Source organism: Pleurodeles waltl, chromosome 3_2, assembly GCF_031143425.1.
Source record: "Pleurodeles waltl isolate 20211129_DDA chromosome 3_2, aPleWal1.hap1.20221129, whole genome shotgun sequence".
Taxonomy (NCBI): Eukaryota; Metazoa; Chordata; class Amphibia; order Caudata; family Salamandridae; genus Pleurodeles; species Pleurodeles waltl.
Genome location: NC_090441.1, coordinates 34,001,540 through 34,017,792, shown reverse-complemented (window position 1 = coordinate 34,017,792; position 16,253 = coordinate 34,001,540). Strand labels below are relative to the sequence as shown.

The window sequence follows — 16,253 nt, the reverse complement described above, 5'->3', positions numbered from 1 at the left end:
TTCTTGCTTGGACAGAGGGCAACCTAACTGCCAACCAAAAACCCCATTTCTAACAGAAACCAATCAAATACTCTGGGCTGGTTTAAAACGCAATTCTCTGTTAGTATTTCAGTCTCACTCCTGACTTAAAACCTACTAGCACTTGCTAATTTTATGAACTAGGACTCACTTTGGGAATGAGACACACTTTGACCAAAACACATCTAATTTTCCCCAGTTATCCTGATTTTTAACAGCTATTGAACTTTAAGCTTTCTCGTAGTCTTGTGAGATCGGCCAAAATCATGGCAGATATTTTGTGATAACTTAAGATAACTTTTCTCATATGTATTTTTGGTCTTGCCAACATTTGTCAAGTATTCCAGTCTTTTCTATTTTTGCCTTTTACATGAGCTGTGAAAAGCAGCACAGAATCTAACCTGAGTGAAATCTTTCATCCAATTCATTTTGCACACCTTTTCTGTGCAGATTCTTCTAGTTCCACTAGGAACCATACAACTGGAATGCTGCATTAAATGTTACTCCAAAAAATATGTGCTCTTTGATAGGAGGCACCAGAATAGCCACTCCCTCTAAGATCTGTCTGTTAGGATTAGTGCAAGTAAAGAAATTAAATTGGCCACTGGGGCTCGCACTAGCAAAAAGAATATTGTTAGTGACATGGAAAACGTCTGCATGGCCTAGTGGAAAACAGTGGAGGCGAGACCTACACAAATGGGAGAGGGCAAGAGTACCATCAGAGGTAGTTTGTTTCCTAGGGGTGGAGAGTTGCTTATATAGACTGTGGCGCTGTCCATTCTGGATCACTAGTCCAATAGACTGCACCCTTGGTGCGAGGAGCTTTTCTAATTGCTTAGCATAAATGCCCATACATTAGAATACTTATGCAACTTGCTTATGTAAACAAAACCCCTGTGCATATAATTTTGAGTATAGAAACAACATGAGATGTGAATGATTGCACGTGTGATTTTTTTTTATAAAATGCGGTTACTGCCATGCTTGCTTGACCACCACTAGGGCGGTCCTGCATATTGTTTGTATTGCACAACACCTTAAAACGACAAAAAAAGAACAAATAAATCATTTGATTATAACTCCTGCCAAAACTACCGCATCAAAAGAATGTTCTTGTCTAGTCACTACTGACTTCTTCTGGTTCTGTCGGTTCTTAGATCCAAAAAGACTCATCAGCCTTCTTTATGGAAGGTTGAGATTGGACCAGCCAGCCTGGCTATTGATAATGCTGGTCTTAACATCTGTTATTTCTGTTATTGTACTAATTGTGTGTAATGTGTTTCCTGCTTTAGTTTTTCAAAATCGAGTAATTGAGTGAAATGTCTCTACTCTAATTTGGTTAAAGTGGAAGGTAGGGACATAAAACAGACAAGGACAGGGGATGGCATACTTGTCTGTGCTGGGAGGGATTAGGAGTATAAAATCTAATAAACTTCAGCAGCGGCTGCCGCAAATCTCAAGGGGAGGGGTGGGCTGGAGGAGAGACCGGGGGAGTTAAAAAAAACCAAAACCTGTTCCCTTCGCCGCCTGCTGCCTCGCTCCTATGCTCTTTGTCTGGTGTCCCAGCATTCACTGGGACACCAGCACAGGCTCCCCAGCAATCCTGGTGCTTCCCTCATGCTAAACCTAGCATGAGAGCAGCGCCAGGATTGGTCTGAGCGGCTTGTTTTGCTGCTCAGACAGTGCACTGGAGCCTGTGCAGTTTCTCCAACCTGGCTTGGTAGCACAGCTGGGTTGGAGAAACCTAAATGCGCATGTGTGTCTGAGACGGCTGGCCAAAAACACATATGCACCTAGAAGTGCACAGACTCCACACCCCCCCCCCCCCCTCACCTCCCTTTTGTGGCCCAGCACCACCCCTCCCTTCACATGCTGCTGGCTGAGCCAGGAGCTGAAAAATAAAGCAAAAATTATATATTTTATTTTTCAGCTCCTGGCTTAGCCAGAGGGGCGACGCTCCTTAGCCACTGTGAAGGAGCTGCCCCTGATAACCTTTCAGTCCACGGTGCGGGTTGACATTAAAAACTGTTACCTCAGCCCGATAATTGCAGGATAGGCAACGAACAACTGTTAATAGGCCTCAGCAAAAAGCAATTATGCTTAAATCTTTTTATGTTGACAATTCAGCAATATGCTTTGGAACAACATTATCCTAAAACCGAGTAATTTGTGCATCGTTACTGAGTAAATCAAGTGGCGCTAACATGCATGGAGAGATATTTAAATGTGCTCCAGCATCTCTGAGAGACTTCTGTCTTTGGTTGGCAAAGTCCCATTTAAGGTGCAATATTACTCTGAACTTTTGCTTGGGCTATTGCTTGAACTCACTGAATTGTGGGCGTTCTAAAGTGAACATTTAAAGAGTCACCGCCTCTTCCCTTATCAGTGAGATTGTGGTCTATAGGATCTGTAGGATGAGTTTTCTATTGCACATTGATAGAATATTATGTCAGATAGAATAACTCATTTGACGGTATCCAAAGACGTGTCAAGACCCTATATATTGACTGTAACTATGTTTTGCTTAAAATAGAGACCTTTAGTGGAAAGGGTCTAATTTAGGTTCAGTCGTCTAACAGATGGAAATCATAATCCCTGGAGACTTTATGAAGTGAAATTATCTATATACATTGATTGACTGTTCTGTACATTGATTTCCATTTAAAAACGGGTTAATTGTCATTCACTAGCTCTGCTCCAGGGTGAGTCTTTATTAGATGGCTGTCTAACAGTGCCACCATATGTGGAAATAATAGGGTGCCAATTGCCATAAAATTGCATCAGGAATTGTAGTGCAAAGGCGGCATCCAAGAGGCAAAATATAGTTTGTGTGACTCATTTGTCCAGTGCATCAAGAAATTGGACACCTTAGTGTCTGTATCCCAATAGTTTCCCTCTTACAACACCCATAAACAATGCTGAGAATCAGGGGGACCCTAAAGTAATAATATATATGCTATATTAGACCAAGTGGCCTTTTTCACTTAATTGGGTTGCTTTGTTTTGTGAGTTGGTCCTTCCAGAGTGATACTTTTCTGATTTACTTTACAGAGTGATTTGTATGGCACAGCCCATCCACATTTTCATGCAATTGCAATTTATGAAGGCATTTCCAGATGTGTGTGTTTCACTAAAATTCTTGAAAAGTGCTTCAATATTTTTTGCATTTTCTTTATTTGTTATGAAGGCTTTCTGTATTTAGGACTCCATTTCTCTTTGGAGCATTTGGGGACTCTTTATATAAACAGCATTGGGCTGTGACCTAAGCTGACAGGCAGGAGTTCGAAGTCGCTGTGAAAAGTGTTGGGTCATGCTTGCTAGTTTGAGTGACGATGGGTCTTTGGAGCATGACTGATGAAGAAGTGGATCGTTCACAGTTAGTCAGTCCTATCAGGTTATCTAGAAATACTTCAAGTCATTGAAGACCCCTGGGTAGTATTTGGTTGAAAATTTACTTGGGTCCATATCATGCTGTGAGTGAGAAGAACCACAGGCTCCAATGTTCAGTAACCAATGGAACTGCTCCATTTGTATCTGCCAGGGGATTAAGTGAGAAGCACACTCTGCAATTAAAGAATTGCAGATAAACTGTCAGAGTTGCTTTATATAACATTGAAAAGTGGAGTGTGATGATGATAAACGAGACAAAATAAATAACAGAGCAAATAAGTGAACACTGAAAGGCTGGGGATCTTTGCTTCAGGTTTGAAAATTTGTCGCACAATGTGTCAAGCAAGGTTAACGTTTTTAGTAGGGAAAAGTCTCCAACAGATTCGATCGACCTCCAGAGCAAAAGTTCACTTCAAAGCTGAAATATTCATCAATGGTCCGGTTTGCATTTCAGGTCATCTTCCTAGTGACCGGTGAGCAAAATGTAAGGGTGCAATCTACAAAGCATATGTGCACATCTCCATCTAAATTCAATTCAGCATCTCTTGGTGGAGATTTATGCCTAGTAGTAGGAGTACATATTCCAACTCTTACATGAGGGCTTGGCAACCTGTACAACTAAAACTACTACTGTAAAGTTAACGCTAGGAGATCTCTGCAAAAGCTACATAGAAGTAAACATTTAAAAGAGTAGGAACAAATGGATTCCACTGAGGAAAAGAAATCACACTGGACAAACAACACCAGTGGGAGCTCATAAATACAGACCATACCCTGAGCTCTGCCCTCTTTCCCTTGTGCTGCAAGGCATTGTGGATGCAAGACATTAGCTACATTTGTTGTGGTTGTCATTGTCTCCATGGTGGGGGGAGGGTGTTTCCACGTATTTCCTTTTGGGACACACAGTGCTGGGAACATGGAATAAAGGGAACATTTGTCATGCGTGATTACACCATGGCTCCAAAAGACGGCCTCAGGCATAAAACAAAAATTAAGCCAGTTTTCATTAGAAAATGGGGAAGAAGGAGCAGTATTTCCAATAGAAACCACCCGAGGCTCCACAATAGAAATGCTGCTTTTTCCCTGTCACTAACGGAAGCAGGGGAGGATGTAAGTAAGTTATCAATGGCGAAGATACCACCTTAGACAGACATAATACACTGCACTGGATCATAGATCTACTATGCTTATGCCTACTTAGATATATGAATGGCCGAGGCAGAAACTGGGAAAAGGGGCTCTGAGGGAAGTTTGGGGGGATGTTAATTTGTATTTGTTTCCTGCCAGCTCATGGACAATGTGAGAGACATCAGCGCATTGGATTCTTCGAATGGGTTGAGCCTATTTTAGGTCCACTTATATCCCCGCCAGCCTGTGTTTGAAGGGGGTGTTATGGGTTTATTAATTTTACTGAAAATGGAACATAATTGATCCATAAGTGATGCAGAGGACCAAGTAGTTGGGTGGCAGGGACACCAGTTGATTTTTGGAAGTGCTCCTTTATTGCTCAGCTTTAAATGAAGTCATATCTCAAAGCTCACATTTTTCCTCATAGTGTCTTAGAAGAACTTTGTTGTAAATAATATAGGTGATGAATAATGCCTAGCTCACAGGCCACTGTAAGAGTGTGCTGCAGAAGAACCACCTACATCCAAGATAGCCTTCAAAGTGCATCTTCAACCTCCCTTACCTAGACTTGTAAGCTGCCTAGAAAGAAAATTCCTGATTTTATCCCCCTCTGAAAAGTACACCTTAACCGTGTTTTTGGTCTCTTTTTACAACCAGAAAAACACTATGGGCCTCATTATGGCCCAGGCAGCTGGCAGTACACCGGCGGTAACACCGCCAACAGGCTGGCGGTGTACCGGCAGTGTTTTATGACCGTGGCGCATTAGCCACGGCCATACCCTCGGCCCCTCCAACTGACCACCAGGCTTCCGCCAGGTGGTCATAATCCCCAGGGCAGCGGTGCAAGCACTGCTGCCCATGTGGATTACGAGCCCTCAACCACCAGCCTGTCACCATGGAAAGGCTGGCAGTAAGGGGGACTCAGGGTGCCCCTGGTGGCCCCTGCACTGCCTATGCACTTGGCATGGGCAGTGCAAGGGCCCCCAGGCACAGCCCCATCGCGCATTTCACTGCCCGAATTTCCCGCTGCACATCAACATTGCCGCTGGCTCTATTATGAGCCGGCTGCAATGTTGATGTGACTTTTCTACTGGGCCAGCAGACGGAAACACTGTTTCCGTCTACTGGCCCACCAGAAAAGTCATAATAGGGAGCCACATATACCACCAGCACTGGCGGTATAGTGCCACCCGTGGCTTCGGCGGTCTTTTAGTAAGACCGCCGAAGCCGTAATGGGGGCCTATGTGTCTGAAAATATGGCCTTCTGCGCTGAACATTTTCGATGTAACGTCCGGATTCAGCGCCTCACCAACCTTTGCAGTTAATGTGACAAGCTGGAGACGAGGTTGACATTCCTTGTGCATTTATGATTTTTTGTCAGAATATTGCGGTCAATAACTGTTGAGTGCTTATACATCAGCTCAACAATTTTGACCATCAACATAATGTCAAGCTAATCATATATGGGGACGCATATGTAGATTTTCTGTTCTTAACTCCTCATCTTCTTACTTTGATATTATTTTAGTAGTTGATATTGTGGAGATCGATATTAAAATTTTGATATTGTGATGGAACTCTGCGTATGCACTGCTTAAAAAACATTTGCACCGTTTAACGAGTACTTGTATGAAAATGGGAATCTTGGGGTTCCGCAAACTTGCTTTTTAAATTGTACATGGCTTCTCAAACTTCCCTCCAGCTTCTTACATTGAGAGACCCTGCAGATGATGGAAAGAGGATAGTTCCTGTCAGTACATCACAAAAGAGGAGGACAGTATTCTGAACAGAAGGGCTAGCAAGATACATTTTTTTAAATAAAAAACATTGCACGTTCCGACATCCCTTCTCTAAAATGTCAAATAAGAGGTATTCTGTAACTAAAAGATGTCTAAGTATTGATAATAAGAGTTGTAGGGAGCATGACTCACTTTTCAAATTCATTTAGCATTGCCTTGTTTTATGTGCATGTGCGACCTCATTCTTTAACTTTGCTTAAACTGTGTCTGCACATGATTTGATGTAACACATGAGCATAACATTCTCGTTATCTCTAGTTTATGACTTTTTCACTCTTTATTTCTAGAAGTCTTAATGGATGAGGTGGCCTGAACTTGAACAATCTTCTGTCCCTGGGTTGCCAAAGGATTTAAAACGTCTTACCTAGTTCTGGTGCCTCTGCCCAAGCAGATAACATGGAAGGGGGCCCCGACACATACATTGACACTCAGACTGAACTGGCAGAGAGAGTTGCAGCTATAGATGTTGCTCTGGCACCTGGAGGTGGACAAGATGCAGCCTCACAGAGGCATCGTTTGCAAAGGCATGGAGTGAGCATGGACGCAATGGAGAATACATCGTTACCTTACCAGTGCGCCACAGATGCCGGGCCAATGAACGTTTATAGATCAGGAGATGCACGCCCCGTTATATCAAACAGAAAGTTCTCACTTCAGGAACGATCGACTGGAATTTATGTGCCATCTCCTAATGCCACAGGCCATGGCCCTTATGCAACAGGACCCTCATCACACATCTCACCGAGAATTGTAAGAAGACCAACAATTGAGTCTAATCGCGTATCCATATCAGATTCTGAGGTATGTTGCTAATGGAAATTAACACCAATAACTATATTTGGTTTTGGGGGCATCGGAGGGCCAGGCATTTTGTTAAGTTTTAACTAGGATTAGGTACATTGCTTAGGTCTTATAATGTAAGGAGATGGTTAGACATAACAGTAAGTTTAGCAATGTGGCATGCACGTATTTGTCTCTTGAGTCATTGTTGTCACTGCTCTAATGCAAGGGTTTCTGGGTTTCTAATTATATATATTTTCCTGAAACCTGGGCACAGGAACTATATATTGTTAAATTTTCAATATTTTCCCTGCATACTTGCTGTTAGTGACAGATTCACCATTTGCATACTTTTCACAACATTCTTAGGTATATTTCTGCTTAGAGCGTAGGTCTCCTTTGGGATGATTTTCAGGATAATCATTGACTGTATAAAGATTGCCCATTTGCAATAAGTGTATTTAAATGTACCCTATGTTTACATTGTGAAAGGTGACATTGCTCTGACTCGTGTGGATCAACATTGAACATTGTAAAACTTGGCATTGAGTTGGCTCGTATGGGTCAACACTGAACATCTCTACGTCCTTCATGGCTCCCATCCTTGGCAGGGAGGCTTAAAAACATGTTTTCTACTACATAATGCCACTGGGATTTGTCAGCTCGGCCAAAAACAAATCCAAAGGTTCCACCAATAAGTAGTTGGCACATATTTTCAGCTACACATGCGGACCTTCAGTATTGCTCTAGTGAAGACAAACATATCCCTTTTCAGCAACCAAGGGTTTTGCACATTTTTTTTTCCAGCCAGGGGTGCAGGTTCCTTGTCTGCTGTTAAATTACTTGCATCCTGCTACTGTGCCGAATCCATTTTACACCCGAAGCATGGTTAAATTTACATGTAAAATTTCATACGAATTCTCTGTAAAGATGTGCGTCAGTATGTTGCTAGAGATTCTCATTATCCCAGTCAGGAAATGTAAGGAAACCCGTGTTAAAAAGAAAGATTGTCACCCGGAGCACATTAAGATGCTGCCTCTGTCTAGATAAGGAGTGGAGTTATCTCAGTTTATGTAGGTCACCAAGAAGCTGTTGCTGTGGGATATCACTTCTTCTTCTAGGAGAGCCATTATCAGTGCTGTAGTTGACCTCCTGTGGACCTCCTCACAGTTGCTGTCAGACGGAAATCTTTTGACTTCCTTTCCCTGCTTGTCTGAGGCTGATGCCCCACCTATTAAAATAGGAGCTTAATCTGCCCCATTACAAAGCCACGGGAAACAATATACTTGCAGGCCAAGCACTGATATAATTTATTTATTTTATCTTCAGGGCATGTAACACATAATGATGAATCACTTTGGTGCTTTCGAGAAGAGAAGCCACTTTTCAGTGATGTGCTATTTGTTGAATGTATAAAGTGGACTTGCTTATATTATGTGGTTAATACTGTGCAACAAATGTATGGATTTGCCTCCATCTGAATTATCTCACATGAAAGTCATTTTTTAGTAGTTAGGCTGTATCTGAGTCATCCTGCCGTAGTCACCAGAAACACGTCTGGCTCATATACAGCTATAGGATACGTGGTATCTATCCATTGTGCTATGCCGCTCTAGGGCTGGGTAATCCATTAGCAGTCCATTGAATGATAATAGCAGAGAAAAAATAAGATGCAGTTTGTGGTCACTGATACTTGCCAATTGCTGCTCAACTGGCACAGTCCTTCTTGTTAAAAATGGCACAATTAGTCCCATGTTAGTCTCGTTCATCCATAAAGATCAGTAGCTGTCAACTAGATCAACCTATACGATAATTTGGAGATTTCCTTTCAGGTTTACCCACATTGTAAAGGGACGATTCTGTATTAAGCAGTGAAGCAATTATTAATATCCAATTTCCAGCCTGGCACTCCATGGACCCAGATATTCGAGCAGGGCAACCTTCAGCCATCTGCTTTGGGTTAGGACTTCTATAACATTTCTATGTTCAGTTTCAGTCATGTGCAAAGAATACATAGGAGTCATGAAAACGATTCATGATCCCCGGCTGTACAGAAATACCTTCCTAGATGTAATCGGGCCCTTCCGTCAAGGGAGGTCTGTGATTTATAACTAAGAAGGAGACTAGCTGCATAGGTGCCAGTCAAGAAAGCTTGACCTAGATTTCCCACAGCAGAGCTGGAAAAGAAACGGAAAAAGCTTAGGACAAGGGACAGAATGAAACGAAAGGGAAGCTTCTGTTTCTGTATGTTGAATTTCGATAAATGTAATTTTGACAGCTGGCTGCCAGTCTTTGGAGACAATGAAGAATTCAACCTTCCTGGAGTAAGTTTCTGGGGTGAGTAAGTTTCTATTGAAGATCGACTGATAGAACTGAAGTTAATTTTTCCTAGTAGGAGGGGCGTCTCTGTGCTTTTGGCGTTTGGAAGAGCATTTTATTTTACATGGAGTACATCAATTATATATTCTAATATTAAAAAAGCTTTTCTGTTGCTATGAATCGCATTAATTATATGTATCAGTCTTAGCGCTTCCTCGTTATCTTACTTGCTTTTGAAGTATTGCCCACTCCTCTGACAGACTTCTGTAGCCCTCTGTTTCTGTAGACCCCACCTTTGTGTAGATATTCAACTCTTCCTGGTTATGTGTGTGTCTGAAGACCGACATTGTTCTTTCCTGAATGAGCCCTGCAACTAGGCGAGCTGGATTTGGGTCTGATGCTGAGATGTGAAAGCAGTAGGTCCCTTGCCCTCTGCAACTCCTCTCATAGGGCATGATATTCAAAAAACTGTTCACAATTTGCGACCTAAAGGTTGATTTGTAAACTTCTGATTTGGAATGGGCTGCTACCTAACCTTTCTCATGAATATTAATGAGGTAGGTCATTATTAGTAATGAAATAAGTCAACATTTTACCTAAATCCTATTGATGGTAATCAGCAGACTGCTATGTATGTGATCGCATTTTCATTACAAGAACTGAGTTTTTTTGTGTTTTTTTTTAATACTTTTCTTTTAAATTCGTATGAGAGTTGGCAGTTAGCCCTGAAGACCACTGGACAGAATAAAGGTGCATGTTTACACTTGCCTCTCAGCAGTGGTAAGCATGTATTCTGCATACACACAGCCAGTCTTAACTTCCCCACCATTCTTTAAGTGTTAGGGAAGCATCCATGGCGTTTTAATCTCAGTGCTGCCTGAGCAGTAACATCCTGGGTCCACTGGAAGTAAAAAGGCTGTCAGAAATGCTTATCGCATGTGCTGTTTTTAGGTTAAAAGCTGGTTGTCATGAAACTAGTCAGTCTGGTTATGTTAGGTCATAGTCACTTGAAAGGGTATCAAGGTGCTTGAAACCTGGTCAAGGGCACATTCCACAACAAGAAATATGAAATCTCTCTCAAAAGAGGTCAAGGTAAAGTTGTTTTGAGCTAATAAGTTTTATGGTCCCACTTATCTCGTTTGTCCTGGGTACTAACAAGCCTTCCTGAAATAACATGAGTGGCAGACATACCTATTCCAGTTCAGTGGAGAAACTATTTCAGGCTGGGAATATGGAATTTCAGATTCCCAGATTTCTTGGTGAATGTCCCTAGATGATCCCCTGTATGGTGTAGAGTTGTGTTCCGTTTCCCTTAGTGCCAGGCTGCATGTATCCAGTGTGACTGGCCCTTGCATTGTGCTAATATTTCACGTGCAAAGAGGCCTAGGCCTGTCTCTTGACTTGAGTAAAGTCCTGGACTTGCCTGTTGTTCTGGAGGTATGCACCAAATGTGCCCTCATTGACAGACAGGGAACTACTGACCTGTGCATGGGTTTAGCACATACAATGATGGTTCCAACATACTGTGTTTTGTGATCCCGTAGTTGTGACCAGACCTTTTTATGTGTCATTGAAGTGGAAGTCTACTGGCTCAGTTGTGTAAAGTTCAGCTTATGCACATTTTCCCAAGTCGTAGCACGGACACCATGCACGTATGTTCTGTATGAATGCACGTAGACTGTACAGTGCAGGCATGGTTTATGTGCCAGTGAGCCAAAATAATTGAAGCCTCTGGGGTCCACTCTTTAGACCTTAGGCCTGGTGCAAGAAATTGATTTATTGATTGGAGGTGTAACAACCACACTCAAGCAACAACCAAAATCCTCGCAGAGTAACCCGCAAAAGTCACTAATTTAATCTGTGCTCAACCCTTTGGTAGCTTGGCACAAAAGCAGTCAGGCTTATTTTAGAGGCAGTTTGTAAAGATAACATTTTAATTAATCCATTATGCAAAAATCCTATCAGTAGAACCGGGATAATGATTTTTTGAAGTTTTTAGTGACTTAGCACTTAAAAGATCAAAGCTCCAGCCGTGTGTATCCAGTCATGGGAGAATAGAACAAAGTCTGATGTAAGGGCTGACTGCAATTAAGCATGGTTCAGGTTCATGAGTTGAATTGAGCACATTTCGGCTTACCTTCAGACTTAAAAGAAATTCTGTGAAAAAGTCCAGGAGAAGGTAGTGTTCAGCGGGGCAAGGCAGTAGGCTGTGTCCAGGGAGGAGTCATCTTCACCAGGGAGTGCTAAATGAGGTTTCAGTGAAGCCACCGACGATGGCAGGAAACAATTATAAACAGAAAAGGCTGGATTTCCAAGCCAGGTAGGTCGTGTTGAGCCTGCGAAGATGGCTCCACAAGGCCAGATACTGTTGGTTCGAGGCTGACTGATGCCAAAATGAATTCAATCCAATTATTAGAAATGTAGTTATCAATATTGGAAGTTTTCAGTGCGAAAGAGCACCTAAAAGAGTAAAGTGCCAACCACTGGTACCTGATTGCACGAGACCATGGCAAAGTCAAAAGTTAAGGCAGACGGCAACGGAGTGCGGGTTGGATGCACAAGCTGGATCTGGCCCGGTCTCGGCTTACCTTCAGGCTTAGAAGAAATTTTGAAGAAAAGTTCCTGAGAAGGATGCAGGCGGTGTTTGAGGAGGAAGTGTGGTCGTAGCTGCTGGACTGAGTTGCACTGAAGATTTATATCTTTGGACTAAGTAGCTTTCTTAGAAGTTGAAAATCTCCAGCCGGACAAAGCTGAAGGCTTTAGCCAATGAGGACTCCACTAGGCCAAATACCTTCACTGAGAGGTCCCTCCGAACAGGATTTGCTGCCTTGGAGAAGAATGCAGCAGCTGTGTCCACAAAGTCAGGCAGACTGGTGAAATACCTTGGGCAGATCAGCTGATAGGTAGGTCATGGTATTCTGTTTAGTCTTCTGGCACTTTTGGTTCCAACATTTAGGGCTAAGCAGGAGCAGCCTGACTAATGCCATTTTCAAGGGTATAGGACCTGGGAGGGGGGCACAACTTGGGGGGATTAGGACTCATTCCAGCAGAGGCCAGGTGCAGGCTTCAAGGTCTCTGGAGCTTGGTTTGCCCCTGTAGCTCATACAGGAGGCCAGCCATCTATCCATTGGAGCCACTTTGGTAGTCCTGGGTGTAAGGAGATGGTCCTTTTTCCTTCAAGCAGCAAGGCAGGCCTCAAGTAGCAGGGCATTCCTGTAAAGAACAAGACAGGTCTCAAACAGTAGGGCAGTACACTGGAGTACAACACAGTACTTTTGGAGGACACAGGCAGCAGGCACCAAATGGTTGGGTCAGAAAAATACCAACTTTCTAAAAGTGGCATTTTCAGAATTGTGACTTAGAAATCAATACCTATCATTACAGAGGATTTTAAATTATAATTCATTTGAGTCTAAACTTGACTTTCCTAACTGTTCCCAATCAGAGGTTAGCACTTATTAAATGTAATAAGGTAGCCCAGTGTTATCCAATAGGAGGGATAGGCCTTACTGTAGTGGAAAACAAATGTAGGAGTTTTTCAGTACTAGGACAGAAAACATAAAAATACATGTCCTTCTTTTTAAATACAGTTCACCCTGCCCTATGGCCTGCTTAGGGCCCACTTTAGGGGTGACTTATATGTTTTGAAAAGAAGAGTTATGCCTGGCAAAAGGTTTATTTTGGCAGGACAAATTGACAGTTTTGAAACTGCACTACATGCAAGAGTCCTGTTTTAAAAGTGCCACTTAAAAGAGTAGCACAATGAGTGATGCAGACCCACAATAGCATTTAATTTCCTGGTACTGGGTCCTGGTGGTACCGTATACAAGGGACGTATGCCCATGGGGTGTAAGCCAATTGTGTCATGATTTGAGGGTGAGAACATAAACGCTTTACTACTGGTTAACAGTGGTAAAGTGCACAGAGTCCTAATGCCAACAAAAGCAAACTTCAGAAAACAGGAGGGGTGAAGGACACACATTTGGGGGAAAACATATCAAGAATGACAGCTCTAACAGCTGGCCTTTGAGCTAGATGGGATAAGTTTGTTTTTTCCTGATGGTGGAAGTGTATTACTGACATTCTTGAAGCTGGCGAGAAGGAGACCTAGACAGGTAAGTGAGGGAAGTGGGGATAAAGCCCCTTTAGAAATTGAATTAGGCCTTTCGTTTGCACGGAACTTCTGATTAGTATTCCTGAATACTGCTGTTTCTTGGATGGTAGGAGTAGGACCCCTTATTGTGCTGTTTTGTCTTTATCCGATTAACTCCTTCAGTTGACTAATAAGAGTCAGGTTCAGAAACACTTCTTTCTGGCTCTGTTGTGGGTGGTTCTCTAGCTGGGAGAACTGTGAACCTGCCCTAAAGTGCCTAAACTCTTGTTTTGCTTCTGAGAGAAGGAAAGAGTCTGCCAGCCCTAAAGGAGGAGTATCCATGAAGATCAAGAAACAACATCTTCCGGGAGTCTGCAGAGGCACCCAGAAGAGAAGGACTTAGGATAGCAATCCATTGACTTTGGTGTCTGTAGTCTTGCAGTCTCTCTATGTTGTGTGTTGGTGGGAGGCCAGAGTGTGAGTCCAACAGTCATCACAGGGTGCATGAGCAAAGCTACCTGCTACCACACCAACTCTCAGGAAGAGGGTGTGAGCAAATGGGAGAGAGAACTAGGTGGTTACCCTGATTTGACAGGGTCCGATCCACCATGTATGATAAGACTAAATAGTGAGACTGACCAATAAAGACAGAGTGCAAAAACAATAATTTCACTAGAGCTATTATCACACTAATACCTCTCAACCCAAAGAGGGTAAAATCACATAGGCTCCTGAGGGTTACCAAGCTTAGACCAAGGAGCAGGGTTTGGGTAGATAGCAGAGAGAGGCACATCACTGTCTCTTAGTGCCCAAAGATACTAAATTGCATTTTGTTGTAATTGTTTTCAGTATTTTGTTCTAGAGTGCATTAAAGTAAGTTTCTTTCTTAGAACATCACTGGGCTGGACATTTACTTATTGTGGTTTTATGGAATTGTGGAGTTCGAGCATTCTGACACTACCTCCCTGAGAGGTTTTTGTTCACCATCACTACTACTGAGATTCAAATGTTGAAGGGGTTATTCTTTTTTTGGGGCATTTTGTTAAAAACAACAATACAACTACACAGGTGAAGGGGGAAAGAGAGGCACAGTATGGAAACAAAACTGAGGATGAGTAAAGACATCATATTGACCCCCTAATAAGAAGATACAGTTATTTCAGTAAGACATTACCAACATAAATACAGACCATGGACTAACCAGTGAAAAGTAGGTGGAAGACCAGAATGTCTCCAGGTTGTGGATACTCCTACATCAGGGTGTTAGGGGAGCAGGTGAAGACAAAGCGTCAGGAACAAAAGTGTGCATTGTTAGAGGGGGTGGGTCATCTCCCAGGGGGTTGGCTTCCCACATTCTGCTGGTAAGGCGAGTCTTTTTGCCTTAGGTATATTAGCAGTAGTTCCTAAATATCTTAGGGACGGGAGCAGTGAGCCATGAGCTTCCAGTATACAGAGAGTTACTCTTGACAGACGTTCGCATCTTGTAGCCAATCCTCCTCTGTGGGAGCAGGTCATCTCCCCCAGTGAGTGGCCTGGAGTTGGAGTATAGCAGTGACGCGTCAGACCCCAGAGGGGAGTTCCTTAACATAGCCCAAGAGGCCAACCAGTGGGGTTGGGGGTGGAGTGGCCAGTGATGAGGAGCAGAGCAGGAAAAACCCCGGACCAGTAGGTAGCCACTCTTGGGCATTCCTAGGCAAGGTGGAGAAAGGAAGCCTGAGGGGCAGTGCAACACAAACAGCAGGCGTTCTCCACTATGCCAGTGCTATGGTGATGTTGCAGAGTGCGTTAGAACCGGTGGAGGAATTTGAAGTGGATGAGGTGAAATGTATAGTTTGGGGAGAGAGCAGCCATTTGGCCACAACAATATAACCATTGGGCATCAGTGATGGGGGGGGTTGGTGTCTTCTGCCCAGATGGTAGGTGCAGCCGAGGCTGTCACATGCACCGTATCTTGTATAATGGAATAAAGATCAGTGACCAGTCGGCAAGGCAATAGGTTGGTTTATATGTGTCGAAGGCTGTGCAGTGTAAAGGGGACAGGAACAAGCCATGTAGCGCATAACATGTGGCTTGAATCTGGTGGTAAAGAAGGATCTCAAGCGTTGTGGGTCCAAAGGAAGCAAATGGCGGCAAGAAGAGATCATCAGGATATAGATCTGCAAAGGTGTTGAGGCTTTGTCCACGTGCCCTCATCAAGTCCCCTTCGTCCTGCAGTGGTCGTAGTAGAGGATTACACGCAAGGGAGACTGAGGGTGTGTATAGGCAGGGCAGTCGGCACGTTGCCTCAAACCATCCCACGCCCATTGCAGACTCTCCACTGTATCGATCTCAGTCAACAACAGTTTATATAGTGTTTATAACGCCACGGCAAGGGATCATGTCTCTCCCCAATCTGCCTCAACAGCCTTGTGTGGTTGGAATTTCATAGGGTAGCACCTAGAGTGAATGTATTGTGCCTGGGCACAGAGTGCATAGAGGAGCGCCCAGTCCCCCCTGTTAGAAGGGTAGAATAAGTGTCTTCCATGCGATCCTCGGTTGCTTGCCTTGCCCAAATCAGGACAATGAGGTTAGAGCACAATCACCCAAAAAAATGTGCTGTGAGTGAGACTGGTATATTTATCAAAAAGGTACAGAAATTGAGATGTTTTCACAATGGCTATACGATCTGTCACATATAGCGACAATCGAGTCCACACTGGGATCCTCTCCTCTAACCACTCCACAAG

General features: G+C 43.3%; 1 protein-coding gene across 3 annotated transcripts in view; it reads left to right on the top strand.

The window, feature by feature from the left end:
• The window catches only part of CAMKK1 (calcium/calmodulin dependent protein kinase kinase 1), a 1,090,978-nt gene that overhangs the window by 336,401 nt on the left and 738,324 nt on the right, over positions 1–16,253 (top strand). For all 3 annotated transcript variants that reach the window (XM_069226681.1, XM_069226682.1, XM_069226683.1), the window contains one exon: positions 6,623–7,136. In XM_069226681.1, coding sequence (XP_069082782.1) covers positions 6,732–7,136 — 405 coding nt within the window. In that variant the 5' untranslated portion in view covers positions 6,623–6,731. The remainder of the gene's footprint in view (positions 1–6,622; positions 7,137–16,253) is intronic.